Genomic DNA, 27,510 nt, shown 5'->3' with positions numbered 1-27,510 from the left:
TTCATATATATAGACAATAGACAATAGACAATAAGAAAAATGTTAAACATATATATACACACTAGCATGCCGTTAGGCTGTACTATTTATTCTCTATTTATTCTCTGTAACTAAAAATACTCTGATTTATTAATATAAATATAGCTCACCGCCGTGGAAGTTTACTTACGGGGTGTTACCACGAAATATTAGTTTTTCTCTTTCTCTCTCTAGATCTCTCATCTCTTTCTCTTGAAAGTTCTTGTGTTCTTAATTCATCAAGTGTGTGTGCGTGAACTTTATCCTAACACATGCATGCATATTGGGGTCGTGAGTGTGTCATTAACTAACCCTCTATTGGAGAAACCCTTAGGACTTAAACATAGCAAATTAAAATTAATCCATCAAATCAACAATATTATGTCTAAAAAAGTTTTATAAATAAATAAATTTCATAAATGGGTTAAAATCTTTTTTAACAACTCCCAAGGAACTGAAAGTCATCGTAAAGAACTACTAACTACGTCAATTCCACTAAAATGTCTAACAACTAATAATTAAGATAGAATGTCCCCGTGTATGAACCATGAACTTGAACTGTAAGTTGATCCTTGGTAGCCTAAGCACCACCCTATGATAAAAATGAGGGCTACGCTAGATATGAAGTTTGGAAGAACCCCATGAATAAGATTTTCAATCAACAAAAGAAGAGTAGATTTTAGTATTACTAAGTACTGGGAGGCATCATGGACTTCCTCTAATTAAAAAAAAAATTAACACCATCAAATAATAAGTAGATTAGACTTGAACACAAAAAATTCACAACTATTAAATATAATAATCACAAGCTTACGAATAATAAGACATTCAACAATATCATGCTTAATGAACTATTAACCTACACAACAATAGACAGAGTATACATAAATGTTAAGGTAAATAAATATGTCAATAGCCATGGTGTGCAAGACCATCTTCGTCCATATAACATATTGTCATGGTATCCAACCTTCGATACATACATACATATCATCATTAGCGAGCATTATAAAGACCAATCAATAAGCATTTTTCTCAAAAGTATATATACATAAATCTAAGTATGTTCTAAGAAATTAAATGATATTAGAAGGGTGTAATAAATTTACCTTGATGATAGTAAAAACTCTAGAAGGTTAAGAATTGCATCCCTCAAGTTTAGGAACGAGTCTTTGGAAATTGAAGAGAAAATGTTAACTAAAAGTGTGTGGGATATATAAAATATGCTAAAGTCTTCAACAACAGACTTTCCTGCTATGTCATGTTTGCTATGGTGTCTATAGTGGTCCACTAGCCCCTGAAGGGCTAGGGCCTCTACGATTGAACAATTTTTTGTATTGGTTCAGCTAGAGCGATGAGGTCACACTATGACGAAATTTAGTAGTGATATTTCTTAAGTTCTTCCATACACCCACAAGGGCGGACCCAGTAAGCCAGACGTGGGTGCTCGAGCACCCATTGATTTCTGTAATTTGTTATATATATATATATATATATATATATATATATATATATGTGTGTGTGTGTGTGTGTGTGTGTGTGTGTGTGTGTGTGTGTGACACATATATTGTTATAATTTAAATGAGCACCCATAGAACAAAAGCAGTTATGGGTGAGCTGGTTTAAACCTTTGCAATAAGAGGCGCGCGAAGCCACTGGTGAGGGTTCGATCCCACTAGTAGCATTTCTTTTTTTAAATTTTTTCCAGCGAATTTTACACCTGGAAGTGAGCACCCACAACCTTTAAATCCTGGATCCTCCATGTACACACATTTCACTTAAGAGTTTTTATCTGATACAAGCATACCCCACATAAAAAGTTGCTACAACGGGAGTTCGATTAATCAAACTTTTATTTCGAAAGTTTTTATGGCTCACTAACCCCTCCCACTAGTATAATATAGGATCAAAACAATCAAACCTCAATTAAAGAATCACAAATGACTCTCAAACCTTATAATATCTTACTTTTTGCTAAAAACTGTTGTATCGGAAATTTTCACCTAATCTCATCCCGACAAATTCCATCTAATTTTATAAATTTTGAGGGCTATTGTACTTGATATGAAGTAAAGAGAGAAGAAGAAGATGAAGAAGGAGACGGCTTAACAGAAGAGAAGAGAAGATGAACTAAGAAGAAGAAGAGTATACTGTAGAGAGAATATCTCAGCTTTTCAGTCTTTTTATTAATCCCACATTAAGATAAAATGAAGTTTTTATATAGAAGACTTAATCAAGAATTTTTTCAAGTAACTAACTTCTTGAATTGTAACTAACTACTCCATAATTGTAACTAAATAACTAAATTAACTAATTACTTTGAACACTCCCCCTCAAGCTCGGTAGTGTGAAAATGTTACAAGTTCCTAGCTTGGAATTGAGATACAAATGTTGAGCAGCATTAAGACCTTTTGTAAGTAAATCATCCGATTGATCTTTTGTTGATATGTACCTTGTTGCTACCAATTCTTTGTCTATTTTTTCCCTTATGAAGTGGCAGTCTATTTCAATATGTTTGGTTCTTTCATGATACACTGGATTAGCTGCAATTTGTATAGAAGCTTTGTTGTCTGAGTAAATATCAACAGGTAGTTTCAAGTTTACTCCCAACTCTTTCATCAGACCTATAATCCAAATTAATTCTGAAACTATGGCAGCCATGCTCCTGTATTCTGCTTCTGCAGAGCTCTTTGAAATGGTTGTTTGTTTCTTTGACTTCCAAGTTAATAGAGAGTCTCTAAATTTAACCAAGTAACCTGTCACTGACCTTCTTATATGAGGACATGAAGCCCAGTCTGAGTCACAGTAGGCTGTAAGAGTTGTATTCTTGTTGATGGACAGTAGAACTCCTAAACCTGGTTGATTCTTCACATACCTTACAATCCTTAGGGCAGCTTCCATGTGTGATTTCTTTTGTTGTTGAAGAAACTGACTTAAAGTATTGACTCCAAATGCTATATCAGGTCTTGTCACAGTTAGGTATAACAACTTTCCTATCAGCCTTTGGTATGCTCCTTGATCTGCTAATTGATCATTTGAGTTGAACTTTTCTGAATTTCTTAATTTGATATACTCATCAAGCTACTTAGTTGTTAACTTAACATTTGTATCCATTGGTGTTGCAGCTGGTTTAGAACTGCTGAGCCCTGTCTCTGATATAAGCTCCAAGGTGTATTTTCTTTGATGCATAAGTATACCTTGATTAGACCTGGCAAACTCAATGCCTAAGAAGTATCTTAGTTCTCCAAGATCTTTCATTTTAAACACCTGTTTTAACTTCTCGTTTGTTTCTTCACAATTCTTAGACTATCTCCTGTGACTAATAGATCATCCACATACACAAGAATAATCACTATTCCAGATTCATCTTTCTTGATGAACATAGACTGATCATACTCACTCTGTTTAAACTTAAGCTCCACTAATGCCTTAGACAACTTAGCATTCCACTGTCTAGGGGCTTGTTTCAATCCATATAATGACTTCACAAGTCTACATACTTGTTTCTCCCCCTGACTTGTGAAACCTTGAGGCATTTCCATATATATTTCATCAAACAAATCTCCTTGTAAGAAAGCATTAAACACATACATTTGGTGTACACACCATCCCTTTTTTGCAGCTAGTGCCAATACTGTTCTAACAATCTTCATCTTTAGTACATGAGAGAATGTTTCTTGGTAGTCAATACCTTCTTGCTGGTTGAATCCTTTAGCTACTAGTCTGGCTTTATACCTTTCTACCTCTCCTGTGGATTTATATTTGACTTTGAATATCCACTTGCAGCCTATTGGAGTTTTTCCTTCAGGAAGAGTTACTAAATCCCAAGTATTGTTACTTTGTAATGCTTCAATTTCTGACTTCATAGCTTCTATCCATCTTGAATCTTTAGCAGCTTCTGTGTAAGACTTTGGTTCAGTATGATTTGAGGTTGCAGCTATGTATGCACTATATTTGTCAGAAATATTCTCATAACTTATATAGTTTTGAATGCCATAGTCTGATTCCTTCTGAATATTGAGAGATACAAAGTCTTTTAACCAAATAGGTGGTTTACTGCTTCTTCCAGACTTTCGAGATGGTTGTAAAGGAATCTGTGTTGTATCCTCATTTATCACAGTCCTTAACTCCTCTTCCTCATTCTGTTGGCATGATTCCCTACCTTCATATTGTATGTGTTGCTGCACTTGTTGAGTAGGTGTAGTAACAGGAATACTGGACCATTGACATGCATTATCTAAAGTTGAATGAGTGTCTTTAAACACAGGTTCTAACTGTTTTCCTTTACCAAATGGAAATGTTGTTTCATTGAATATGACATCCCTGTTAACAAAGAACACTTTATTAGTTAGATCATACAAAATATATCCTTTTTGCACCTCTGAATATCCCATATGAACAGACATTATAGACCTTGATTCAAGTTTATCATGTTGGTTTGGCATTCTAGCAAAGCATAAACACCCTAGAACTCTTAGATGAGCTATAGAAGGCTCTTTTCCATGGAGTTTGTTAAAGGGAGTTTTTCCTTTTAACACAGAACTAGGAAGCCTGTTTATCAACTAAGCTGCAGCTAGGACACAATGTCCCCAGAATTTTATAGGTATATTAGCCTGCAATCTAATGGCTCTAGTTATTTCAAGAATATGTCTATGTTTTCTTTCAGCTACCCCATTTTGTTGGGGTGTATACACACAAGTTTTTTGATGAATAATTTCTAATTGTTTAAATAATTGTTCACATAATGAGTTAATGAATTCAGTTCCATTATCAGTTCTAACTATCTTAGCTGTTTTATCAAACTGATTTCTAGTAAAATTCATAAAATATTGAAGAGATACACAAACATCAGATTTTTGTCTCAAAAGAAATATCCATGTGTATCTTGAATAGTCATCTACAACTGTTAAGAAATATTTGTGTCCATCATATGTATTGGTTTTATAAGGACCCCATAGATATAAGCGAATCAATTCAAAACTACTACTACTTTTTATACTACTATTCTGAAAAGGTAATCTACACTGTTTAGCACAAGGACATACTACACAATCTCCTATCTGAGTTCTAATAGAAGTAAGCTCAATGTCAAACAGTTTATGTAACACTGAAGTAGATGTGTGTCCTAATCTTTTGTGCCACAAATTTATCTTGTCTGTTGACACATTCTTAACATCTTGAGCAACTAGACTGATAGATCTTCTTGTATCTTTATTTAGTAGCCAATATAGCCCATTCTACTCTATACCAATCTCCTTCACCTTCCCAGTGAAGAGATCCTGCAAAACAAAAAAGTCAGGAAAGAAAGAAGCAGAACATTGTAACTCTTTTGTTAGTTTTGAAACAGATAACAAATTAAATTTGAATTCTGGCACATACAATACATTAGATATAGTACTACCATCAGATATACTACTTAGGCTAGTATGAGTAACTTTTGTTTCATCTCCATTAGGCAATTCAACAGTTCTATTATAGCCTAACTTATTAACTGATAACTTGTTTAGTAACTCTAATCTTGAAGCCATATGGTTTGTTGCTCCTGTGTCCACAATCCAATTAGGTTTGTGAGACACATTCAAAGCCATTGAGCTAGTCATACCTGCTGTGTTTGCAGCTGTGTTAGACATAGAATTCTGGTTGACTTGAGGATTGTGTTGTGCTAGCATCTGTACTATATGATTGTATTGTTCTTGTCTAAAGTGATTAGCCTCAACTTGACTTGGTTTGGACTGAATTTGATCCATGCTACTTGAACCTTTTCCATGACTGAACACATTCGTATCAGAACCATACTTGAACTCAGATTGCTCATTTCCAGCCTGAAGCACCTCATTTTGAGTGTTTTCTTTTGCACTCACATTGTAAGCTGCACTTCCACCTTCAGAGAATTTCCTTTTTTTAAACTTGAATTCAGGGGGATATCCCACTATTTTCCAACAATTATCCTTATTGTGTCCTCTTATTTTGCAAACATCACAATATAGATGAGAATTTCTTGTAAACTTTTGATTACCATTTGTTCTGCTGTACAAAGCAGATTCATAGTTGCCTGTATGCGACATTGGATTTGCACCTAAGATTCCATTCATACTGGCACAGACCTTTGACTCTCATCACCCATCACCATAGCATAGGCTTGATTGATTGAAGGTAATGGACTCATGAGTAGTATCTGACTTCTTGCTTGATTATATGAGTCATTCAGCCAAGATTGAACAACGGCATCAACTCAATCCCAGTGATTCCACAGATTTTCACTATATTTTTCTTTATCACATGATCCATCGACCATTCCTAGTTTATTTCTCCCTAGTAGAGCAATGCACATAGATCGAAACCAGATTGTATAGTTTTCCATACCTGTTAGCTGGAATGAAATGGTCTGATTTCTACTAACATCTGATGGAGATAAGAACAATGGATGATTGTAGTCAATTTCTTGACCAATGTTAGCAGCTCGATTAGCATTCTCTTGAACAATTACTGGTTTATCATCTCCAGCCATTTTTCCAGAGATTTTGATTTCTTCAATCTTTTTCTCGATCGATTAGCGGAAGCAATTCAGATTTCACAGGGTTAGATCCCCTGCTCTGATACCATGTACTTGATATGAAGTAAAGAGAGAAGAAGAAGATGAAGAAGGAGACAGCTTAACAGAAGAGAAGAGAAGATGAACTAAGAAGAAGAAGAGTATACTGTAGAGAGAATATCTCAGCTTTTCATTCTTTTTATTAATCCCACATTAAGATACAATGAAGTGTTTATATAGAAGACTTAATCAAGAATCTTTTCAAGTAACTAACTTCTTGAATTGTAACTAACTACTCTATAATTGTAAATAACTAACTAAATTAACTAATTACTTTTAACAGCTATCAAAACAATAGAACATGTCATTTAACACATAAATAACACGTAGTTAATGCATGTAATATTATATTAAAATACTAATAAAAATGATTAGCCTTAAGTTTTCAATATGGAAAATGTTACATAAATGAATGATTGAAATGTCAACGGTAAAATTGAGATAGGATGAAATAAGGGTGGGGTGGTGGTTAGAGAATGTCTATTATGTAATGTTTTGGGGATGTTTGATATTTAAATCAAAGTTTGAAGTTTGTATTATTTTCAATCAATTGAGATATTGTAACTTCTCTTAAATGGAACTCAACTATCTATATATATGAGATATTAAATACCATCATGAATAAAAGCTATAAAATTTTAAAGTTATAGTTGTATTAATGTATGCCTTTGTTCGAAATTTCATGATAGAATAATTTTCAAAGTTAGATAAACATCGTATTGAGATTTAAATAAAGAAAATAGCTATATAATTATTTTTTTATTGTTAGAACAAAATAATCATTCTTGTCCTTACAAACTTTGTAGAAATATCGTATGAACTTGGAAAGGACAGTAGTTCAAAAGTTGGTTTCAGATATGAGTAAAATCACATTTAGTAATACTAATCAATTATTCACAAGAAAAGCAACTGACAATATTTCAACTAGAGTTCAACAACTTATGCCAGAAAATTTAAATTTTGTTGATCATATTATACAAGTTGACCATCAAAACTTCCAGTCTAATAAAAGGTAGAAAGAATTGGCAAGAATATTGTGTCGTCGTGTAAATAAAAAGTCTCATCATATTGTATTTGAAGAGACTTCTGTAGAGTTATCATTTTACAAGAGAGATATGAAAGCACTAAAAATGGAGGAACTAGTACTACAGTAGATGGCTTAGCTATGTTGGACAATTTTTATTCTATACCACATTCAACCGAACTTACTCCACTTATTTCTGGAAGCAAACTGATTGTTCAAGAAGTTTTTTTAATTTTTTAGATTTGTTCGTATATATTTTTAAATATTCTTTTAAGTTCAAGAAGTTTGCAATGTTACTAAAGTATTAATTTGATGATTTTTAGTGAACAATTTACTGCATTTAAAACATTGAAGCAAAATAAGAATGAGATGAAAATAGTTCTTAGCTTAATTTATGGGCAAGACCTAGAAGATTTTTTTCATGGACTAGACTACACTAGTTTAGAAAAGTTAAAAGTATGTCATCTTAACTTTACCATCAAGATTTTACTATATACTTGTGTTTTATCATTAAATGTCATGTTCTGAAAATACAGTTTAAAATTTTATGCGAATTAAGCAAGTTCAAACATACAATCATATTGTTTTTCTTTACTTTCTGTTATTTTTTCCACTTTCCCTTCCTCCGACCAAAGAGCGAAGATGGTTGTATATTTTGAGGTCAAAGGGTTCTTAAAAGATTTAAATTATTAATTTTAATTTTGTAATTTCTTAAATTCTTTTAGAACATAAATGATCAAATTTCGTTGTATGCATGCAAAGTTAAATTTGCACTGTTTTAATCCAATAATGAAAATAAATATTATATCATAACCTACAAGAAAATATTTAAAATGATTGTCAATAGAAATGCTTACAACTTTTGATTTCTTATTTTACTGTGCAACAAGGTATGATTAGTCGTAAATTTGTTTAATAATTCATTGTCTTACACTATGTATAGGAAAAATTCGAAGGTGTTAATAAAGAGGAAATATATTTCCTACTCCATTGTGATTCTACTAAATTCAAAACTTAGAGTAATATTTTCTATAGCTATATTTGATCATATAGAATATATTCTAAAAATGTGATATAAAGAGTTACGCATATTAAGAAACTTTGTACACAATATCATTTTTCTCTTCACTATTATTCGTATTTAACTGCGTTTGCTTGCCTAGTTAATTAATGGTGTTGATAATATAGTTTGAGGTGAAATAATTGTAAATATATGATTGAATAACTATTGATTTACTCGTTTCTTATATATTTTAGAACACAAATAATTGGACTTTGTTTAATGAAACAGTAAAATATATTTTTGATAAGATAATTCAACATTAACGACTAAAATTATATCATAGGTTGCGAATAAGTAGCGTTAAAATAATTATCTCTAAATTCACTTACAATTTTTGGTGTCTTATATTTACATGTAGCAAGAAAATTATGAAGATATTACAGCGGAGAAAACACCATTCGATCTCCATAACGTTCTTCCAAATTCGGAACTTGAGATGATTTTTTATATACCTTCGTCTTTAATAGAATACTTTATTATAAAAATATAATTTTGAGTTGACCAAAATAAAAAGTTTTATACATACTTTCACTTTTCCTCTTCATTATCTATCTACTTTACGCACTTCATCTCCCCTAGTTATATAGCGGAGATGATCGAACATATTCTAATCGGGGTGATTCCCAAGTAATTGTCTGGTTAATTTTAAATTTAATCATTTCTTATATTTTATAGATAACAAATGATATTAATTTTTTTATACAAAATTTAAATTTTTGTTGTATAAGATAATTTAATAATGACTCAAAAATCAGATCATAACTTATAAATACATAGTGTAAATAATTATCAGTAAATATTTTTATAACTTCTATTGTCTTATTTCAATGAATAGCTAAGAAATTATGGAGGTGTTCCTACAAAGGAAGAATTGTTCCAAGTTACGATAGAGAAAGTACCATTTCAACTTTATTATGATTTTTCAAATTCGAAGCATGAGATAATTTCTAGTCTATAAGTTTAAAAATAGAACATTTAATTCTGTAAATATAATTATAAAACTAAATGAATTAAGAAATTTGTAATCTATGTTGACTTATTTTTCTATGAACAAAAAACGTATTGTGATATTGCTGAAGATGAAAAATCCTTCAATTTTTGTATTGAATATAAAATCTCAAACAATTTTTAATCTGATATGTTAGATCATAGAATAATCAGTCTAAAAATATACTTATAGAGTTGAGAGAATAGACAAATATTTTACACGCTATTATGTTTTGAGGTGAAAAGGTCTCCAGAAAATTTAATTACTTATTTTTTATTTTTTATTTAATTATTTGTTAAATTTTAGTAGAACACATATGATATACTTTTATTGTATGAAAGGTAAATTTTGTGATGCATACGATAATTCGATAATAAAACTCAAAACTACACCATAGCTTATGAACACACAGAACCAAAATTATAATTAGTAAATATGCTTACAATTTTTGATGCCTTAGTATGTGCAGCAAGAAAATTATATAGGTAATACTACATAGGAGGAGTCCTTCCAACTTAAATATAATTCCTCAAATTCCGAAGATGAGACAGTTTCACTTATGCCAGTGTGATAATAGCATATTATATTCTGAAATCATATTTATGATGAACTTTTAGAATTAAAATCGATGTATACACTATATTTTTCTTACTTGTTGTTCTATTTATTAACTTTCACTCCTCTAGTTAATTAGTTGATATGAATGTGTATTTTGAGGTAGTTTCTAAATAGTATGGTTGATTAAGTTTTAGTTTACCATTTTCTTACCTTTTTGTAGTGTAAAAATGAACTCCTTTTATTAAATGAGTGGTTATATATGTGTTAAATAAGATAATTCAAAATACAATATCAAAATTAAATCCTAACTTGTGAGTAAATAGTGTGAAAATAATTTTTATGAAATATACTTACAACTTTTGGAGTTTATTTTAGGGAAAATGCACAAGTACCTCCTCAACCTATGCCCGAAATCCCAGAAACACACTTATACTATACTAAGGTCCTATTACCCCCTGAACTTATTTTATAAGTAATTTTCTATCCCTTTTTAGCTTACGTGGCACTAGTTTGAAAAAAAAAGTCAATCATCGTTGGGCCCACAAAATAGTGCCACGTAGGCTAAAAAGGGTAAAAAATTATTAATAAAATAAGTTCAGGGGTAAAAGGACCTTAGTATAGTATAAGTGTGTCTTTGAGATTTCGGATATAGATTGAGGGGGTACTTGGACATTATCCCTTTATTTTACTAAGAAGCAAAATAATTACAATGATATTACTTTAGATGAAAGATGGTCCGATTTTGTAATGTTTTCTCGAGTTCGGAACCTCAGGTAACTTTTTTGTATACTTATATTTGGTCATAAAATACTACATCTAAATTTATACTTATAAAACTGAGAGAATAAACAAAAATTGTACACAATTATTTTATCTTCACAATCTACTGTCGTTCCACCCACTTTTCCTCCACTCGTTAATTGTGAAGACAACAGTACATTTTAATTCACAAGTAATTCAAGCTACACCCTTTCTACACCAAAACGTTTTACCTAGTTCAGAATTTGAGGTAGTTTTTTTTTTGTTATATCTGTGTTTAGTCACTGAACATTGTATCTTAAATGTATAGTTTTCAGAGTTAAAGAAAATTAATTTTTTTGTACACAATATCTAGATCCTTTTACCCAAGTTTCTTCCCCGATTATTTTTTAGAGATAATTTGATATTTTGAGATGAAAAGATTTCACAAATAATTTGGCATGTTAATTTTGTAGAACATAAGTTTCAGATTTTTTTAATATGAAATATTAAATTATTATTGTATAAAATAATTAAATAATGAAATATAAAATGATATCCTTTTTTGGTATAAATTCGTAGAACTTTTAATGTCTTATTTAACTATGGAGCAAGAAGATTATGGATGTTTTACTGCAGAAGACTCTTCATTCCTCCGTAGTATTTTTCATAAAGAATTGGAGGTAGTTTATCATATACATTTGCTTGTTTGATTATAGGACATTATGTTTTGAAGAAACATTTTTTTATAGTTGAACAAATTATTCAAGCTTGTATATATTATTATTTTTCTCTTCATGCTTTTATTTATTGTTTAAGAACTTTTTCCCTTCCTCTTTAAGAACTTTTTCCCTTCCTCTAGTTAAGGAGGAATTTTTGACCAAAATAAGCTATTTTAAAAATCAATTTACATAATTAATACGTTTTTAATTTTTTGTACAAAAATAGTATAAACGTACTTTATGGTAACGTTTTAGGCTTTATTTGATTTAAAAAAAAATTAACGCCGTTAACTTAATAAACGTTACTGACAGTAACGATTTTACGTTAAAACGTGACTTGACCCATCCCTTTCTTTAAACGTCGTCACTTTGTTACTGAAAGGCTCTGCTAAGCAATTCTAATTTCCTAATATATCTAAAAGGCTAAACCCTTTCACCCTTTCACTGTAAAAACAAAATTGGAGCCGCCATTGTCACTTTTGAAGCTTTGCATATGTAAATATTGGCTATCCGGAAGATATCTGAAAGAAATTTTACTTTATCAAGTAATCTAGTTGTTGTTAGAGATAGAGCACATCTGATCTCAAACTTCGCACAAGCATCTATAAGATATTTGTTGGTATCGTCACTTGAGAGATCCTTGAGTATATTCAAGTTTGCAATCTTCTCCAATTCCTCTACCATATCAATCCGTCTGCAGAAGCAACTCAGCAACACATAAGTATCTTAGTGCCTTGTAAACTAAACCAAAACATGACAAAGCAGAAAAGCTCCCAAACCTGAAGGGAGGAGTGAAGTCAATTTCAATTGGGTCACTCTCCAACCCTTTCGCATGATACTTGATTATATAGTCATCTGTATGTTCCTTGACCATCCCTGTTCATGTATGGTCAGTAATATAAAATTAGTTCCATTTTCGATCGGTAATTTGTGGACGAAGAGGAGGCGTTAAAGAACAAAAACACAGGAAGACAATGAATGAATTAAAATTTCATTTTGTGGATAAACGGTAGCTGTAGTTTTCCAAATTGATTTTGGGGATTTCTTGTTATATCGAGTTTCACGATAAATTGTGGCTATCAATCTTCTGGAAAGCTTGGAATCAAGTTAATTTCCTGTATTAGAGCCTTGAGGTATGTTTTTTTTTCCTTACAAACTAGTAGATGGAATGCTTGAATTTTAGAATTTCTATCTTCTCGTATTTATATCGTTTTGGTTATATAGAATAATCACTCAAGAAATTCTAATCTGCATGTTCTGTTTTTATTTTGAATTCATGCATATTGTTGATGCAAAGAGAAACAATTTTGTGACAGTACATTACTTTGATTTGGTTGTTATATTTTGGACTAACAATTATATTTAATTTACTGTCATATGGATTTTTCAGTTTAATAGATACGTATATGACATGTTATAGTGCATATCGATTGGATCCCGGTCCACTTGAACCATCGGTACTAACTCAACAACTTACCCATAGGTCACGGGATATATGGAATGGAAGTGTTAATATGATTTTAAATACGAGGAGGTGTGATGGAAAATTTTGGGACCTCGTAAAGAAATATCCCATTCATCCACGAGTCTTAGAAATGATTGAGTTATCAGGACTATATGGTGTTTATAGATCAAATCGACCTTCTATTGATCGTAGCTTGATCACTTCACTAGTAGAGAGATGGCGTCCCGAGACTCATACATTTCACTTTAGAACGGGTGAGGCAACAATCACCTTGCAAGATGTAGAAGTGTTGTATGGCTTACCTGTGAATGGTGATCCAGTACTTGGTGATGAGTCGATAAGGACCATAGGGGATTGGCAAAATATTTGTCAAAGATTGTTAGGTTTTATTCCACGTCCTCAAGACTTCAACCGTAGTAGCCTCAAGGTAACTGCACTTAATGCGCATATGCTCGAGCAACTACAGTTACCTGACTTGACAACACAAGAAATGATCGATCAAATGGCTAGATGTTACATGTTTTGGATGATTGCTGGTATGATGATGGCAGATACATCCGGCAACTATCTAAAGCTTATGTACCTTCCTATGCTCGAGGATCTCAATGTAGTTAGCTCTTATAGTTGGGGTAGTGCGACCTTAGCGTGCTTGTATCGCTTTCTCTGTAAGGCCTCACAGAGTAACCAAAATGAGATAGCTGGCTTTCTACCACTTCTTCAGGTATACTTAATAATTACATCAATTCTTTATAAATATTTCTTCTAGTTTATAATATCATAATTATATATTTATATATTATGTTTAGATTTGGGCATGGGAGAGAGTAACCGTCCTCAGACCTCAGGTAATAGCACAAAGGGACATCGAAAATAATTTTCTTGCTTGTTTACCTAGGGGTCCACGTGCTACTAGATGGTTTGCACATTTTAGTTGGACTGATACCACTAAGCATGTGTTGAATGTTTTTAGGGATGCACTTGATTCCATGACAGAGGATCAGGTTTGATGTTATACTGTTTTTCTTTAAAAAAATTATGTATATATTGTAGTTGAAACTCATGTATTTTTCTTTATGTAGTTTATTTGGGAACCATATTCTGATGACTTAATTGAGAGTCTTCCTGATTATTGTCGAATTGGACGAGACATATGGTGTGTAAGAGCTCCAATTTTTTGTTGGGATATCGTTGAGGTTCACTTGCCTGATCGAGTTATGAGACAATTTGGATTAAAACAAACGACACCAACTCCATTTCTATTTGACGCCACACATTTTCACCATGATCGTAGGGGCAGACGAAATACAAATTGGTACGTGGAGCATGCACAATGGTTGCCTCTTTGGAACCAACGACTTCAATATGTTTGTGATGCTCCGGTCAATCGTGAACCACTTCGATATGACGACCCTTACCTTATTTGGTTTAGACGCATTACTCGTCTTGTTATTGGTAATCCTACTCAGCGTCCTCAACAACAAGAAGGTTATGTGCCCAATTCAACGGCATATGAAACAATGGTATGTATTAGATTTAGTGTGTTTGTGATTTATCTTTTGAGTATAATATTGCTTCTTCTCGAAAAATGTTACTTGGAAAATTGTTACCTATGTTTCTTCTTAAAAAATATAAAATAAGTGCTTTAGTTTGATCTTTGTTTGAGCATCTGTTAGAAAAAAGAATGGAAAATGTTTGTAAGAAAAAAAATTGATCTTTGTGTAGGTGCGTCATATTCATTCCATGGTTGATAGAGCAAAAGCCCTTGGTGATCAGCCATCAATGGAGGATTTATACATATTTCGTGCAATGATCCAAAATGAAGGAGAAAAGTGCTTGACATATGTGCACGAGGCTGCTAGGATTAATGTACAAGCCAATTATAGAAGAGATGAGGTACATGATGATCATTTACATCATCCGGTTCGTAGGCGAGGAAAAGGTGGTGTTGCCGGTAGGAGGGCTCGTGCTGTTGAGAAAGGACGAGCACCTATTGAAATAGATGAATCAGTCTCTAAAGATGACCACACAACTTGTGATTTTGGTTCCATTTCAAGGGGCCAAACTCAAGAATTCACTCCCGGGGCATCAGGTATGACATATCAACCAACAAATATTGATATTGTTCCATACACGGCATCACAAATATTAAGGAGTTCTAGTATTTCATCACTTGAGAATGTATTTGGTGGTTCTCGACCTCAACATTTTGAGAATGCCCCCAACTTTAATTCATCACCTGGGCTGCCAATGTCCATTGAGACCCCTGGTGTTGTTAATCATTTAGAGGACTCCAACAATGAAGTGGAGAATGCAAACGAATGTGGTGAACCATCAGCGAAGGAGAAGCGTAGGATTTTCCCTAAGCGTTGTAGGACTGGTACTATTAACATCTTTATTTTATTTTTTTGACATAAATGCTCCTCTGTTTAGTCGAACAACTGAAAATTATTCTTGTTTGTCAGGGAGTCACTATCTTTACCAGCATGGAAAAAAAACAAGCAACGAGAAACAAAGAACTGTAATTGAGAGGTTTCAGGTATCCAAATTTGGTACTCCTTGTTAAATTATTGTTTTTTCCATGTTTTGGAGTATGAGGAAATTTAGTGTTTTGTGTGTGTCTAAGGAATCAATCATATTTTCTTACAATGACAGTTCTCTTTTGGTTTTGAAACATGAATTACAGTCTTGTCTTTGCAAATTGATTTTCTTTGAGAAGTTCAGGCTTGTTATCAATCTGAAAAAAAACAAAAGACACCAACTTTTCTTGAATCTGAAGGGATAGTGATTCTGGATGTTTGAGTTTTTTTTAAGCTTTTGAGATGGTGAAAGATAGATAAAAAGTTGGGTTTTTTTTAATGAGTTGTTGGGATGATTTGTTCATTTGGTGAAGTTGAGTCACAAAGATGGGTTTCTACGCATACCCATCTGAAAAGTTCTTGGATTCTAAGTTGTCCTGTTTTCCATATCTTGTCTGCTTCATTTGCTAGTTAGGTTTCTTATCAAACACCCTTGTTCTTCAGCATCATCTCAATCTAATGGATATCCTGAAGTTTCTAGTTCAGATGCTTTGCAAAGACAGTTACAACAGTTATTCCATTTACATGATTCTGGTTTGGATCAAGCATTTATTGATGCATTTCCTGTCTTTTTGCCTGTCTTCTACAAGGATTAGTTGAAACAGTGATATGTATCATGCTTGTTTAGTTACTCTGCAAGGACTTGTTCCTTTGACTCTCCCCTTCTGCGTTGACACATCGGAAATATAAGCTTCTGGGTTCTTTGCTGAAACCAAGTCTTTCTTAGAATCATCCTCTGAGTCCCTGTTCTTACATTTGTCACGAATCATCATCGAGTGCATCATCTTGTATAATTTTTTTGGAAGATACATCTGATTCCACCTCACTTGTGTTCCTTGTATTTGCCTTTGTACCTGTCAAACATCCCATACAGAAAATAAAGATAAATACCAGAATTTCACGATGGCAGCAAGTCCAAAATGTGACTACTAAAGAATGAAGCAGTTCACGATGGCAGCAAGTTCCATCAGAGTGGTTATCATGAGAAATTTTCTTCTCTTTGTTTTTATGTCTCCTCTTCTCTACACTGCAGATGGAATCTAAAGGATATACTAAAAATTTCATGGGAAAGATGACAAGTTTAATTAGTTACTTAATTTTAGTTGATATTTATATTCTTTAACTTTGAGATTCTTGGTGAATATAACTATTCAAAGTTTTCTTAATCATTTTTTCTTAGGTTGATGCAGCTTGTTGATATTCTGGATAACCCTTGGTGAATAGTAGAGATTTTTTGTGAAGAATGAAGCTACTAGTCATTATTTTGTAAAGCAACATGTTATATATATATGGGTGATTTCAGGGAGCATAACAAATCTCCTGCTGAGGTGAAGAAACAAATTTGTGGCTTTTATACATCAACTTCAAGGATGTTTTGCCTCATTAGCATACATTCAGTGCTTATTTCCTACTTATGCTCCTGCTGGTTCTTTGCTTTCCTTCTTGTTATTCTTTTGCACTTCAGAAAGTGTGATTAAAAGATAATGCCTGAAATCTTAGTATAGCATCTCTTATTGACATAAATAATAGGTAGCTCATATATGTATTCCGGGTAAATAGAAACTATCTTAGGTACCACAATGCTTTAATGGGTCGTTTGGATTAGAAGCAAGTTATAGGGGAATTAGAAATGCATGGATGGCAATGTAGAGATTGTAATGTAGGGATTGAAATGCAAGGTTAAGGTTATAATACAAGAGCTGTAGTGGAAGGATTATTTACTCAATGGATGTTAGATTTGTTATACTAAAGTGCATATTAAAAATATTTTTTAAATTCTTTTGACAAAATAAATATTGGATAACACGTGAAGGGTTATTTTTGTCATCTCATAATTTTACTCCATATTATACCATCCCCACATTCTTATCTTGCATAAAATAATATATTGATACCCGCATAACTTAAAGAGGATATCAGTTATGCGACAAGAGAAGTGGAAACAAAAATTGTAATATAAATATCCTAAATTTTATGTGGAAAGAAAGAACGAAACAAAACATTATGCTAACACTAAGTATAAGTGGAGATCACTTTCTCCACTACTCCCAACCAAACATCACCTAAGTTCCTTCCGCCAACCATTGATGTACCTGAAATCTTGCTATGATGGTATATGCTCTTGAGATAAGGACTTATTAAAGCACCTTTGTAGAAAACACTTCAACAAGTTTAGCACTAATAATTGAAAGGAAATTAATATAAATGGAAATTAACATTAATAATTTTCCTTTATTAGCAATCTGGAAAAATTCACATTACATTAGATAACATAAAGAAAATTAACACCATTAGACATTGACCCACAATTATTCACTTAAATTTAATTACGATTGGGACATTGACGCCTATCATGTCCTGTCTACCTGCATAATCCACAAGCTCGCTCATACACTGTAGAACTACGATCCATTTCATTATGTATTCTAGTTGTCCTTGGCCGATTAGGACGACGATAGAATTCATTACTTGTCATTGTAAAACTTGGAGATGGCCAATATGACTCATGACCAATTGGTGAGAATGACCCAGAATATGTTGCAACATAATTCTCTATTGTGAAATGCTCGCTAACAAAATTTCTAGCTAGCCCTCCCATTCTATCAGTTACCTTCATGACATGTGAACACGGGAAGTGCAGATTAACCCATTTTCCACAATCACATTTTCTTTCATTTAGTGAAACACAATGAGGATTACCACCAGTACCATCAACTTGTATAGATCTAACCTCGTATATTCCTGTGGGTATATTCCAATCAAAAACAAAGTGCCTCTTTGAACTTTCATAATTCTTCTCCCACTTTATTTTGAACCTCCCGGTCCATAATTCATTTTGCTCTGCAAGTTGGTGTGCTATTTGAGACCTACGGGTATACCGTTCAATAGTTTGCTCCAATGAAAGTCTAATCATAGCAGTGACAGGCAAACCTCGTGCTTTTTTCAACACTCCATTGAATGACTCTAAAAGATTTGTTGTCAACACTCCCCATCTTTTTCCATCATCATGGCTAACAGTGCATTTATCCAAGGAAATTTCCATGAGGTATGCATATGCTTCGATATTTTCTTCTTTAATTTGCCACATCATGGACTCAAACTTCCTTACTTGATGGGCTGAAGCATCCCTCCACATCAATCTGCTAAGATCCTTGTTTGGAAATTTAGATTGAAAGTTGCTCTTAAGATGTCTTATGCAAAACCGATGGAAGACTCGAGGCTCTTGAAATCGCCGCAACTCCTGCAAACTAGTCAAGATTCCTTTTGCCCTATCAGATATAACACATACATTTTGTCTACTTTTTATCACATGTGCACTCAAATTTCTAAAAAACCATTTCCATGCCTCTTTTGATTCTTTGTCTACAATGGCAAACGCTAAAGGGAGAATGTTATCATTTCCATCAATTCCAACAGCAATTAATAATTTGATCTCATATTTTCCATAAATATGAGTTCCATCTACTGAAATAACTGGGCGACATGTTTGGAATCCATCAATGCATGTCTTGAAAGCCCAAAATACAAATTTAAAAGTTTTTACCTCCGATGAACTCATAGACTCTTCGTGTTTCCATTCCACAATTGTTCCATGGTTAAAGTGTTGAAAAGCTGCAAAAAATTTAGGTAGGTCACTAAATGATTTCTCAAAGTCACCATATACCAATTCAAATGCGCGTTGACGTCCAAGCCATGCTTTCCTATATGTCACTTGGTGACCAAAATTTTCATGAACCTTTGAAATGACATCTACCACCAAGAACTTAGGATTTTTTCTAATTTGATTTAGAAGTAGTGATGCAATCAAATTGGTATTTAGGTTGGCGTGACCGCTAGAAAGCCCCTCAGTCTCACATCTATGGTTTTCAACATATTTTCCTATCTTCCAAAGTTTATCTCCAACTTGTCGTCCTCGAAGAAAACACATGCAACCCAATAAATTATAAAACTTACATCTCACAACCCATAGACTTTTGGTAGATGTTACCACCTTGAACTCCTTATTTTTGTGCAAACTCCAAATCGTTACAGCCATTTTAAACTTTTCTTTACTACTAAAAAACATACCTTTTTTTAAATCTTTTTTTGCTTGCTCAGACCAAATGGAACAACATTCCATCTCAGATTCACATGTAGACATAAAAATGTCTTCCTCATTCTCTAATGTCCTGAAATAGGGTATGTCATGAGACACACCCTGATCATGATTATGAAGATTTACACCATTTTGAGAAAAATCTCTAATATCATCGATATCTTCATCAGGTTCACTTTCATCACCATCTTTCGGAGGTTTATCTTCCTCCGAACTTTCATCACTAATTTCAGCATTTACATCATTATATAGATCAACGTTGATATCAATATCTCTGTAAAAAAAATATTAGTCAAATTCTAGCAAAATTATAAATATACAAGCTTGTTTTAAAAGCGATAATAAATATTCTAAAATATTATTTCTTCTATTTATAAGAGATAATTTGTGTATACTTACAATAAAAATTATCTTATTAAATTGTTAGACTAAAGTTTAATAAAATAAAGATTTGTTGTTTACCTAGCCTCATATTCCATGTGACTATTATCAATATGCATTTGACTACTTGAGCCTTCACCAAATGATCGATGATCATGCATCAACACTTGTTGAAATGATGGTTGAACAATCGGTTCTACAAAATGAGGTTGATTGATCGTGGTAAGGCCATAATTTTGAGCCAACAAATTCATGTGATAACCATGATGACCACTAACTTGAAATGCAACATTTTGGCCTGTCGATACAGTCTTTACATACATCTCCAAAACATTTATATCAATCTTATCCGCAAATTTTTGAGGTATGAAAAGAAATTGTAACAAAGATTGGTCATTCTCAATTTTAAACTCAATGAACCTTGTATTGTTGCCTTGAATTGAACATGGATATTTTCCAGAAATATCCATATGAATATTTTCACTATATGTTCCCATTTTCTCATGTAACAATCCAACCAATTCAACATAGGTAGTTGAAGTCGACATGCTAATAATCGTTCTAGCACAGTCAGTATACCTAAATCCATTCATATCCGTAATTATTTCTCCACCCCAATACAAAGCAACCATCACATTATGTTCAAAGCTCGTCATCTTAATCCTACACATAAAGATAAAATATTTTTGAAAACATTATTATTAAATTAGAAAGATAATTTTAAAGCTATAATAAGAACATAACAAAGGATAAACTTCACTTATTTAATTCATACCTGATGAAATTTTCTGAATATTATTTTTAAAATGGACCATACAAGGAAAAATTTTCCTGAATTATATTTGAACATGAAAAAAAATTACAACAACATTTATTTATACTCACTTTGGTCAGTTTGAAAAATGGAGGAATATGACTTTAACAGAGTGTTGTAATTGATAGCAACGTTTTTAAGGTAAAACGTTACTGTGAGTAACGTTTTATAGCTAAATATATTCTAAATTTGCAGAAGTCGAAGGCCCGTGATTGGATTCTTAAGAAATGGGACTCAAAGTAACATTTTAAGTGTAAAACGTTACTCATAGTAACGTTTTACAGTTGAATGATTTGACTCCGCCTTTGCAGGATTGGAGTCAGTGGCCCGTGATTGGATTCTCCAAAAACGTACTCTTGAGTAACGTTTTAGGTAGAAAACGTTACTCACAGTTACGTTTATGCGTTTAACATCGCCAATCCGTTAACTTTTTGTCCGTTGAATTTTTATAATGAAAATATCCTAAAACGTTATCATAAAGTACGTTTATACTAGTTTTGTGAAAAAAGTTAAAAACATATTATTTTGGTGAATTGGTTTTAAAAATAGCTCTTTTTGGTCAAAACTTCAGTTAATGAGTATAGATGATTGTATATTTTTACGATAAATGATTCAATTTGGCAGGCAAAATTTCAATAAAGGTGTTTCTTATGTTTTTATAGAATAATATTAATCAACTTTTGATGATGAAATCACATGTCTGAAATAAAGACAATTCAAAACGAGAATCAAACTATATCGCAAAACGTGAATACATATCTTGAAAATGTTATTTTGTAAATGTGCTTACAACTTTTCTAATGTTCAATTTTATTATACAACAAAATAGTTACTCATATATTGCAATAAAGGATAAACCTGTCATGCCTCGAGCCTACATCCTGGACAGGATTGACACTCGATGACCATTGTCGGTCTCGAGCAAACCCTTGTCCTTGCTTACTTAACTTAGCGGATGACAAAAATCATTCTTATAAGAATGTTAGAACTTCACTAAACTAAACAATAATATCATCTGCAATGTTTTAAAAGTTTAAACATTTGAAACTGGCCAAAATGGCAATTAAGTCTTTAACTTAAGAATGAAAAGTAAAGACTACTGGACTACTAACTGTCTAAGAAGCCTCTAAACTGACTGAGATGAATGTTGGGACAGATCCCACAACATTCTACTGAACTAATCTAGAAAGCAATAAAAAGATGTCCTCTGAAATGAAAGGAGGCTCACCTATTGACTTTGGAGTGCTCAACTAGATCAACAGTGCGTTGCATGTCGATCCTCATTATCTGTGTCTGCATCATGATACGATGTAGGTCAACTGGCATCAGTGCATTGAATGTACGAGTATGCAAGTTGGAAAGCTAAACAACACATAGGCTTGGAAAGGAGTAAGAATGGCCACCTACGTTGACTCTGCTCAACTCATGATCTACTACTTTCATTCAAGATACGTAGTTTAAAAGTAAATGCAATATAAAGAAATTCTGACTGAAAACATGCTGAAACCTCTTAATGTATACAAGTATACAACAATATCTGAGATGTATATAAAAATACAATAATTGGTGTGCATGAAAATACAATAACTGATGTATATAAAAATAAAATACTGTTGTGAGAGCTTCTCTAACCAACAACCATCATTCAAGAGCTACAGTGATGATACAACATTACTCGGCCCACGGTGCCTCAACCATCCTAACTTTGCCAGTTTATAGGACCTAAACTGCCTAATTGATCCACTAGTAAACTATGAAGAGAGTTCATCTAAAAAGTATGACCCTTTTCTACCCATGATGGCTACATGATTTATGTGGAGACTTGAGTAAGTCTGAACTCGTATCCCCACATAAGTGCTCAATACTACTCCCAAAGTATATATATGTATGTTGGATGTTTTGTTCTTAAAACGTATTGATTCAATGGTTTGAGATTAAGACTCAAAACTTAATTTTTTAAAAAGCTCTCTTGGAAATCATAGTTTCCTCTTTAATCTATTAAACTAGTCATAGGCTCTGTGGAAGTCTAGCTTCCTTTCTTTCTCAAAATTTTGAAAGAAAACATTTTAGTTTAGGCTCTGTGGGACTACTTAGTTTCCTTATAAATCTTGAAAAGTAAACTCAACTTTATGTTTTTTGCATACTCGAAACTTAACTCTTACGAATACTTAGTTCCCTTATAGAATTTGAGAATGTAACTCAACTTTTTACTTGAACCTTAAAACAAAGTTTAAGAAAGTTTTTTAAGACCTTTGAATGCTTTAGGAACTTACTTTGACTTGCTTCTCAACTTTTAGACTTGACTGTTAACTTCTATTACTTTGATCTTAACTTTCCTTGAATCGGATTATTGATTCAAGGATCATGATCTCATGTTTATGGATGATTTCATGATGTTTAGATATACTTTAGACTGTTGGAATTAACTAGGAATGATAGTTACATCACTTAGGAACTAGTACAGAGAGATATATTGGGAAAGAACAGAGTCTCAAGGTGGTCATGGCGCTCTACATGGCGCATGGCCCGTCGGACATACCCAGGTCTAGGGCGCGGCGCGCTAGGGCCTGTCAGACAGAGCCTGCCCTGAGGTGCTCTGGCAGGCGCGGTGCCCAAAGGTTTATCTGACGGGACTTTCCACTTTTCTTCTCCGTTTTTATCTGTAAACCTTATAAACTTCCATGCATGCCACCCCAAACACTTAGGATCCCTAAATACCTCATTACCCAATAGATTAGACGCGAAAATAGTCCGAAAACATGAATCAAACCTACTAGAGATCAACTACAATTAAACTAACATGAACTTCACAGCTTTTCATCAAGAACTTCAAGATTTTCATTCAAATAAACTCTAATTTATTGTATTGAATCAAATTGGGGTGTGGTTGAAAGGACCCAATACCGAATGATCTCACATACCTTCCCCCGACGAAATCCACGCAACGATTTTTTGTGTTGTTTTTTCTTCTTCTCCTTTCTCCTTTTTTTCTCCTCTCTTTTCTCTCCTCTAAAAACCCTAACTTTTTTTCTAAATGCGTAAACTAAATGGGATCATCTTGGACCCCAACTTATTAAACAAAAATGAAATTAAATAATTGGGTACGGAGAAGACTATAACATCCTTCATAAATCCGGATTGGACTTTCCTCTGTCAAACAATCCAACTTCCGAAAGTCATATATCCCTCATACGACCTCGATATTTCGCAAACTAGGAGCTGTTGGAAAGATCATCCCAAGAGTTTTCCATCCATATAGAGAACTTACCCTAACTCCTCCCACGATGGAAGTTATGATCGTTTGAAATTACCAAAACTCACTTTTAAAATCTGGAAATTTTCAAGATTTCCCTACTTATTTCCAAAAATGATTATTCTAGTCTATTAGCTTAAACTTAGTTGTTTCAAGCTACAAGATGTTACAAGACCGCTCCATTTGCATAATGTTCCTCTAATTTCAGAATTTGAGGTATTTTTCTTATATAACAATGTCTAGAAGTAGAACAATTTATCCTAAAGATATAAATTTATAATTAACTGATATAATAGAAATTATACTCACTATCATCTTTCCCTTCTCCTCGTCATTATCTGTCCTTTTTTAAAAAAAATTCTCCTTTAACTAATTATGCAGATAATTATATATTCGGAAGTGAAACAAAAAGAATCACTAAACAATTTGACTTGTTAATTTTTAATTTAATTATTTCTTTAAGGGTTATAGAACACACATATTGGACTTTTATTTTATGAGAGGTAAATTTTGTGATGTATAAGTTAATTCATGATGAAATTTAAAATAATACCATAGCTTATGAATACATATTGCAAAAATTATTATTAGTGAATATGCTTGCAAGTTTTGATGTCTTATTTTAATGTGTGGCAAGAAAATTTTATATATTTTACTACATATGGAAGATCCTTCCAACTTCACTATAGTCCCTTAAATTCTAAGGTAGAAATAGTTTTACACGTACATATATTCTAGAATAACACTCACCACTTCGAAAATATTTTTACGATTAAATTCTATGAATCATTATTTTTTGTGTATACTATTTCTTTTTTCTAGTTGTTTTTATTAACTTTCTCTCATCTAGTTAATTAGTTGAGATAAAAGATATACTTTGTGGTGATAGAGTTTCTAAATAGTATGATTGATCAACTTTCAACTACTTCTTCCATATCTTTTTGTAGAGTACAAATGATCAACTTTTGTTATATAGGTGGTTTAATATGTGTTGAATGAAATAATTTAAAATTAAATATTAAAATCACATACTAACTTACGATAAACAACGTCAAAATAGTTTTATGAAATGTACCTACTACTTCTGATGTTTATTTAACTATCTAGCAAAATAACTATAATAGTATTACTGTAGCTGAAAGATCTTAGTTCAATCTGATGTATATCACCTGTTCTTACTCTTTATTTATCGGATTATAATGATTTTATGACTGTTTCTTGAGTTTAGAACCTCATATAGACTTTTATATACATATATTTCTCATAAAATTGTATATCTTAAAAAATATACTTGTTGTGTTGAGAGAATCAACAAAGATTCTACACACTATTACTTTTCTCTTGTTCATCTAATGTTCATTTCGCCCACTTTTCCTTCACCGATTAATCTGTGAGGATATTAGTGCATTTGAGGTAAATAAGTTCACAAATGACTTAACTAACAAATTTTTAGTTTAGTTGTTTCTAATATTATTGTAGAATACAAATAATTGACCCTTGTTATATGAACGCATTTTCATAAAGAAAACTCGAAACTATATCATAATTGGTGAATTCTTAATAAAAGTAATTTGTCCGTAAATATACTCATGATTTTTGATGTCTTATTTTGGTGTATAGAAAAAAAAATGGAAATATCGTCCCAACAAAAACACATCTCTCCCAATTTGGATTTTGAGGTAATTCTTGATATATTTATGCCTAGTCAACGAACATTATACTTTGACCACTTTTCCTCCCCAATTGACTAGTAGAGATACTTCTATATTTTGAGATGAACACATTTTAATAAAAGTTTGGCATATAAACTTGAATTTAGTTGTTATAAATTTTAATAATAGTTTGGCATATTAACTTTAATTTAGTTGTTACACATTTTAATAATAGTTTGGCATATTAACTTTAATTTAGTTGTTCTTACATTTTTTTAGAGCATAAATTTAAGATATTTGTTCAAGGTGAAAGGTTTCCTAATCAATTTGACTGGTTCAGTTTTAATTTTATTTCTTAATTTCTTATAAAATATACATGATCGGCTCTTGTTCTATGAAAATAATTAATTTTTTGATATATAAAATAATTCAATAATGACATAACCTGTAAATACATAGCGCAAATATATTATCAGTATGCATACTTATAACTCTTGATATCTTATTTCAATATGTAGCAAGAAAATTAGGGAGATTTACCAATATTTGTTAATAGTGGATCATGTTGAGAAAATTTAATTACAATAAACTTATATTAATTAAGAGTATTAGTACACACTACTATTTTTTTGTTCACTAGTTCTTCTTTAGGAAACTCTCTTACAATCCACGTGTCTTATTTCACTATGTAGCAAAACAATTATGCTGATATTACTGTAGATGAAATATCGTTCAATCTCTGTGACGTTCTCCTGAATTCAAAATCTTTGGCAAATTTTTATATCCAAATGTTTAGTCATAGATTAATATAATTTAAAAATATACTTACAAAGTTGAGAGAAATATAAATGTTGTAATTTGATTGATTAATTTTTTAATTTAATTATTGTAGAAAACAGATGATCAACTTTTGTTTTATCAAAGGTTAATTTGTGATGTATAGAATAATTTGATATGAAACTACAAACTATATCATTACTTTGAATATATAGTGCAAATAATTGGCGACAAATATGCTTACAACTTTTAGAGTATTTATCGCGACTCGAATCTACACCCTAGAAGTGGCTGGAACTGAAGAACCACTGCTGGTCCCCAAGCGAACCCTCATCCTGACTGACTACAAGCGAAAGACTAACTTAAACATGCAAAATCTTAAAACTGAATAAAATCAATAAACTCACCTTTACAAGGCTTTAACTCAAATGAAAAACTTTGAATAACAATAATATAATGAACAAGACATAAAATAGACAATTTTAGTCTTTAGAACATTTAATAAAATAAATGATTAATACAGACTCCTCAACTATACTGACTATCTATGCAGTCTCTATCTTATAAATACGAAAGTCGGGACTAAACCCACGACATCCTGACTAAATTAAAAAGTAAATGAAATCCTCCGGAAACAAGGACGCTCGCCGTGGCTAACTCGAACTCTGAGATGTATCAACGAAGCTCCTGTTAATTATCCTGAGTACTTGTGTCTGCTTCATCAAAAGATGCAGGCCAAATGGCTCAGTACATGGAATGTAGGAGTAAGGGAAATTCTAAAGTATAACATAAG

The 27,510-nt window shown here is 32.2% G+C and overlaps 3 protein-coding genes across 3 annotated transcripts; 1 reads left to right on the top strand and 2 right to left on the bottom strand.

Annotated features, from left to right (window-relative positions):
* Positions 1–4,924: 4,924 nt before the first annotated feature.
* LOC138337578 (uncharacterized) lies at positions 4,925–6,754 on the bottom strand. Its single transcript, XM_069287499.1, has 2 exons — positions 5,621–6,754; positions 4,925–5,297 (listed from the first exon to the last, which is right to left on the bottom strand). The coding sequence occupies exons 1-2, from the start codon at positions 6,108–6,110 to the stop codon at positions 5,230–5,232; spliced, it is 558 nt and encodes a 185-aa protein (XP_069143600.1). The 5' UTR covers positions 6,111–6,754; the 3' UTR covers positions 4,925–5,229.
* Positions 6,755–12,993: 6,239 nt separating this feature from the next.
* LOC104648211 (serine/threonine-protein phosphatase 7 long form homolog) lies at positions 12,994–17,127 on the top strand. Its single transcript, XM_069286749.1, has 6 exons — positions 12,994–13,889; positions 13,975–14,169; positions 14,248–14,688; positions 14,891–15,545; positions 15,631–15,704; positions 16,925–17,127. Exons 1-6 carry the CDS (start codon positions 13,110–13,112, stop codon positions 16,940–16,942), a joined length of 2,163 nt encoding a protein of 720 aa, XP_069142850.1. The 5' UTR covers positions 12,994–13,109; the 3' UTR covers positions 16,943–17,127.
* Positions 17,128–18,106: 979 nt separating this feature from the next.
* Positions 18,107–20,877, bottom strand: LOC138337316 (uncharacterized). The gene is made up of 2 exons (XM_069287223.1): positions 20,303–20,877; positions 18,107–20,114 (listed from the first exon to the last, which is right to left on the bottom strand). Exons 1-2 carry the CDS (start codon positions 20,875–20,877, stop codon positions 18,107–18,109), a joined length of 2,583 nt encoding a protein of 860 aa, XP_069143324.1.
* Positions 20,878–27,510: the final 6,633 nt, after the last annotated feature.

Source organism: Solanum lycopersicum, chromosome 7 (genome assembly GCF_036512215.1).
Source record: "Solanum lycopersicum chromosome 7, SLM_r2.1".
Classification (NCBI taxonomy): domain Eukaryota; kingdom Viridiplantae; phylum Streptophyta; class Magnoliopsida; order Solanales; family Solanaceae; genus Solanum; species Solanum lycopersicum.
The sequence above is the reverse complement of the archived record's forward strand: the minus strand, read 5'-3'. Positions and strand labels throughout refer to the sequence as shown.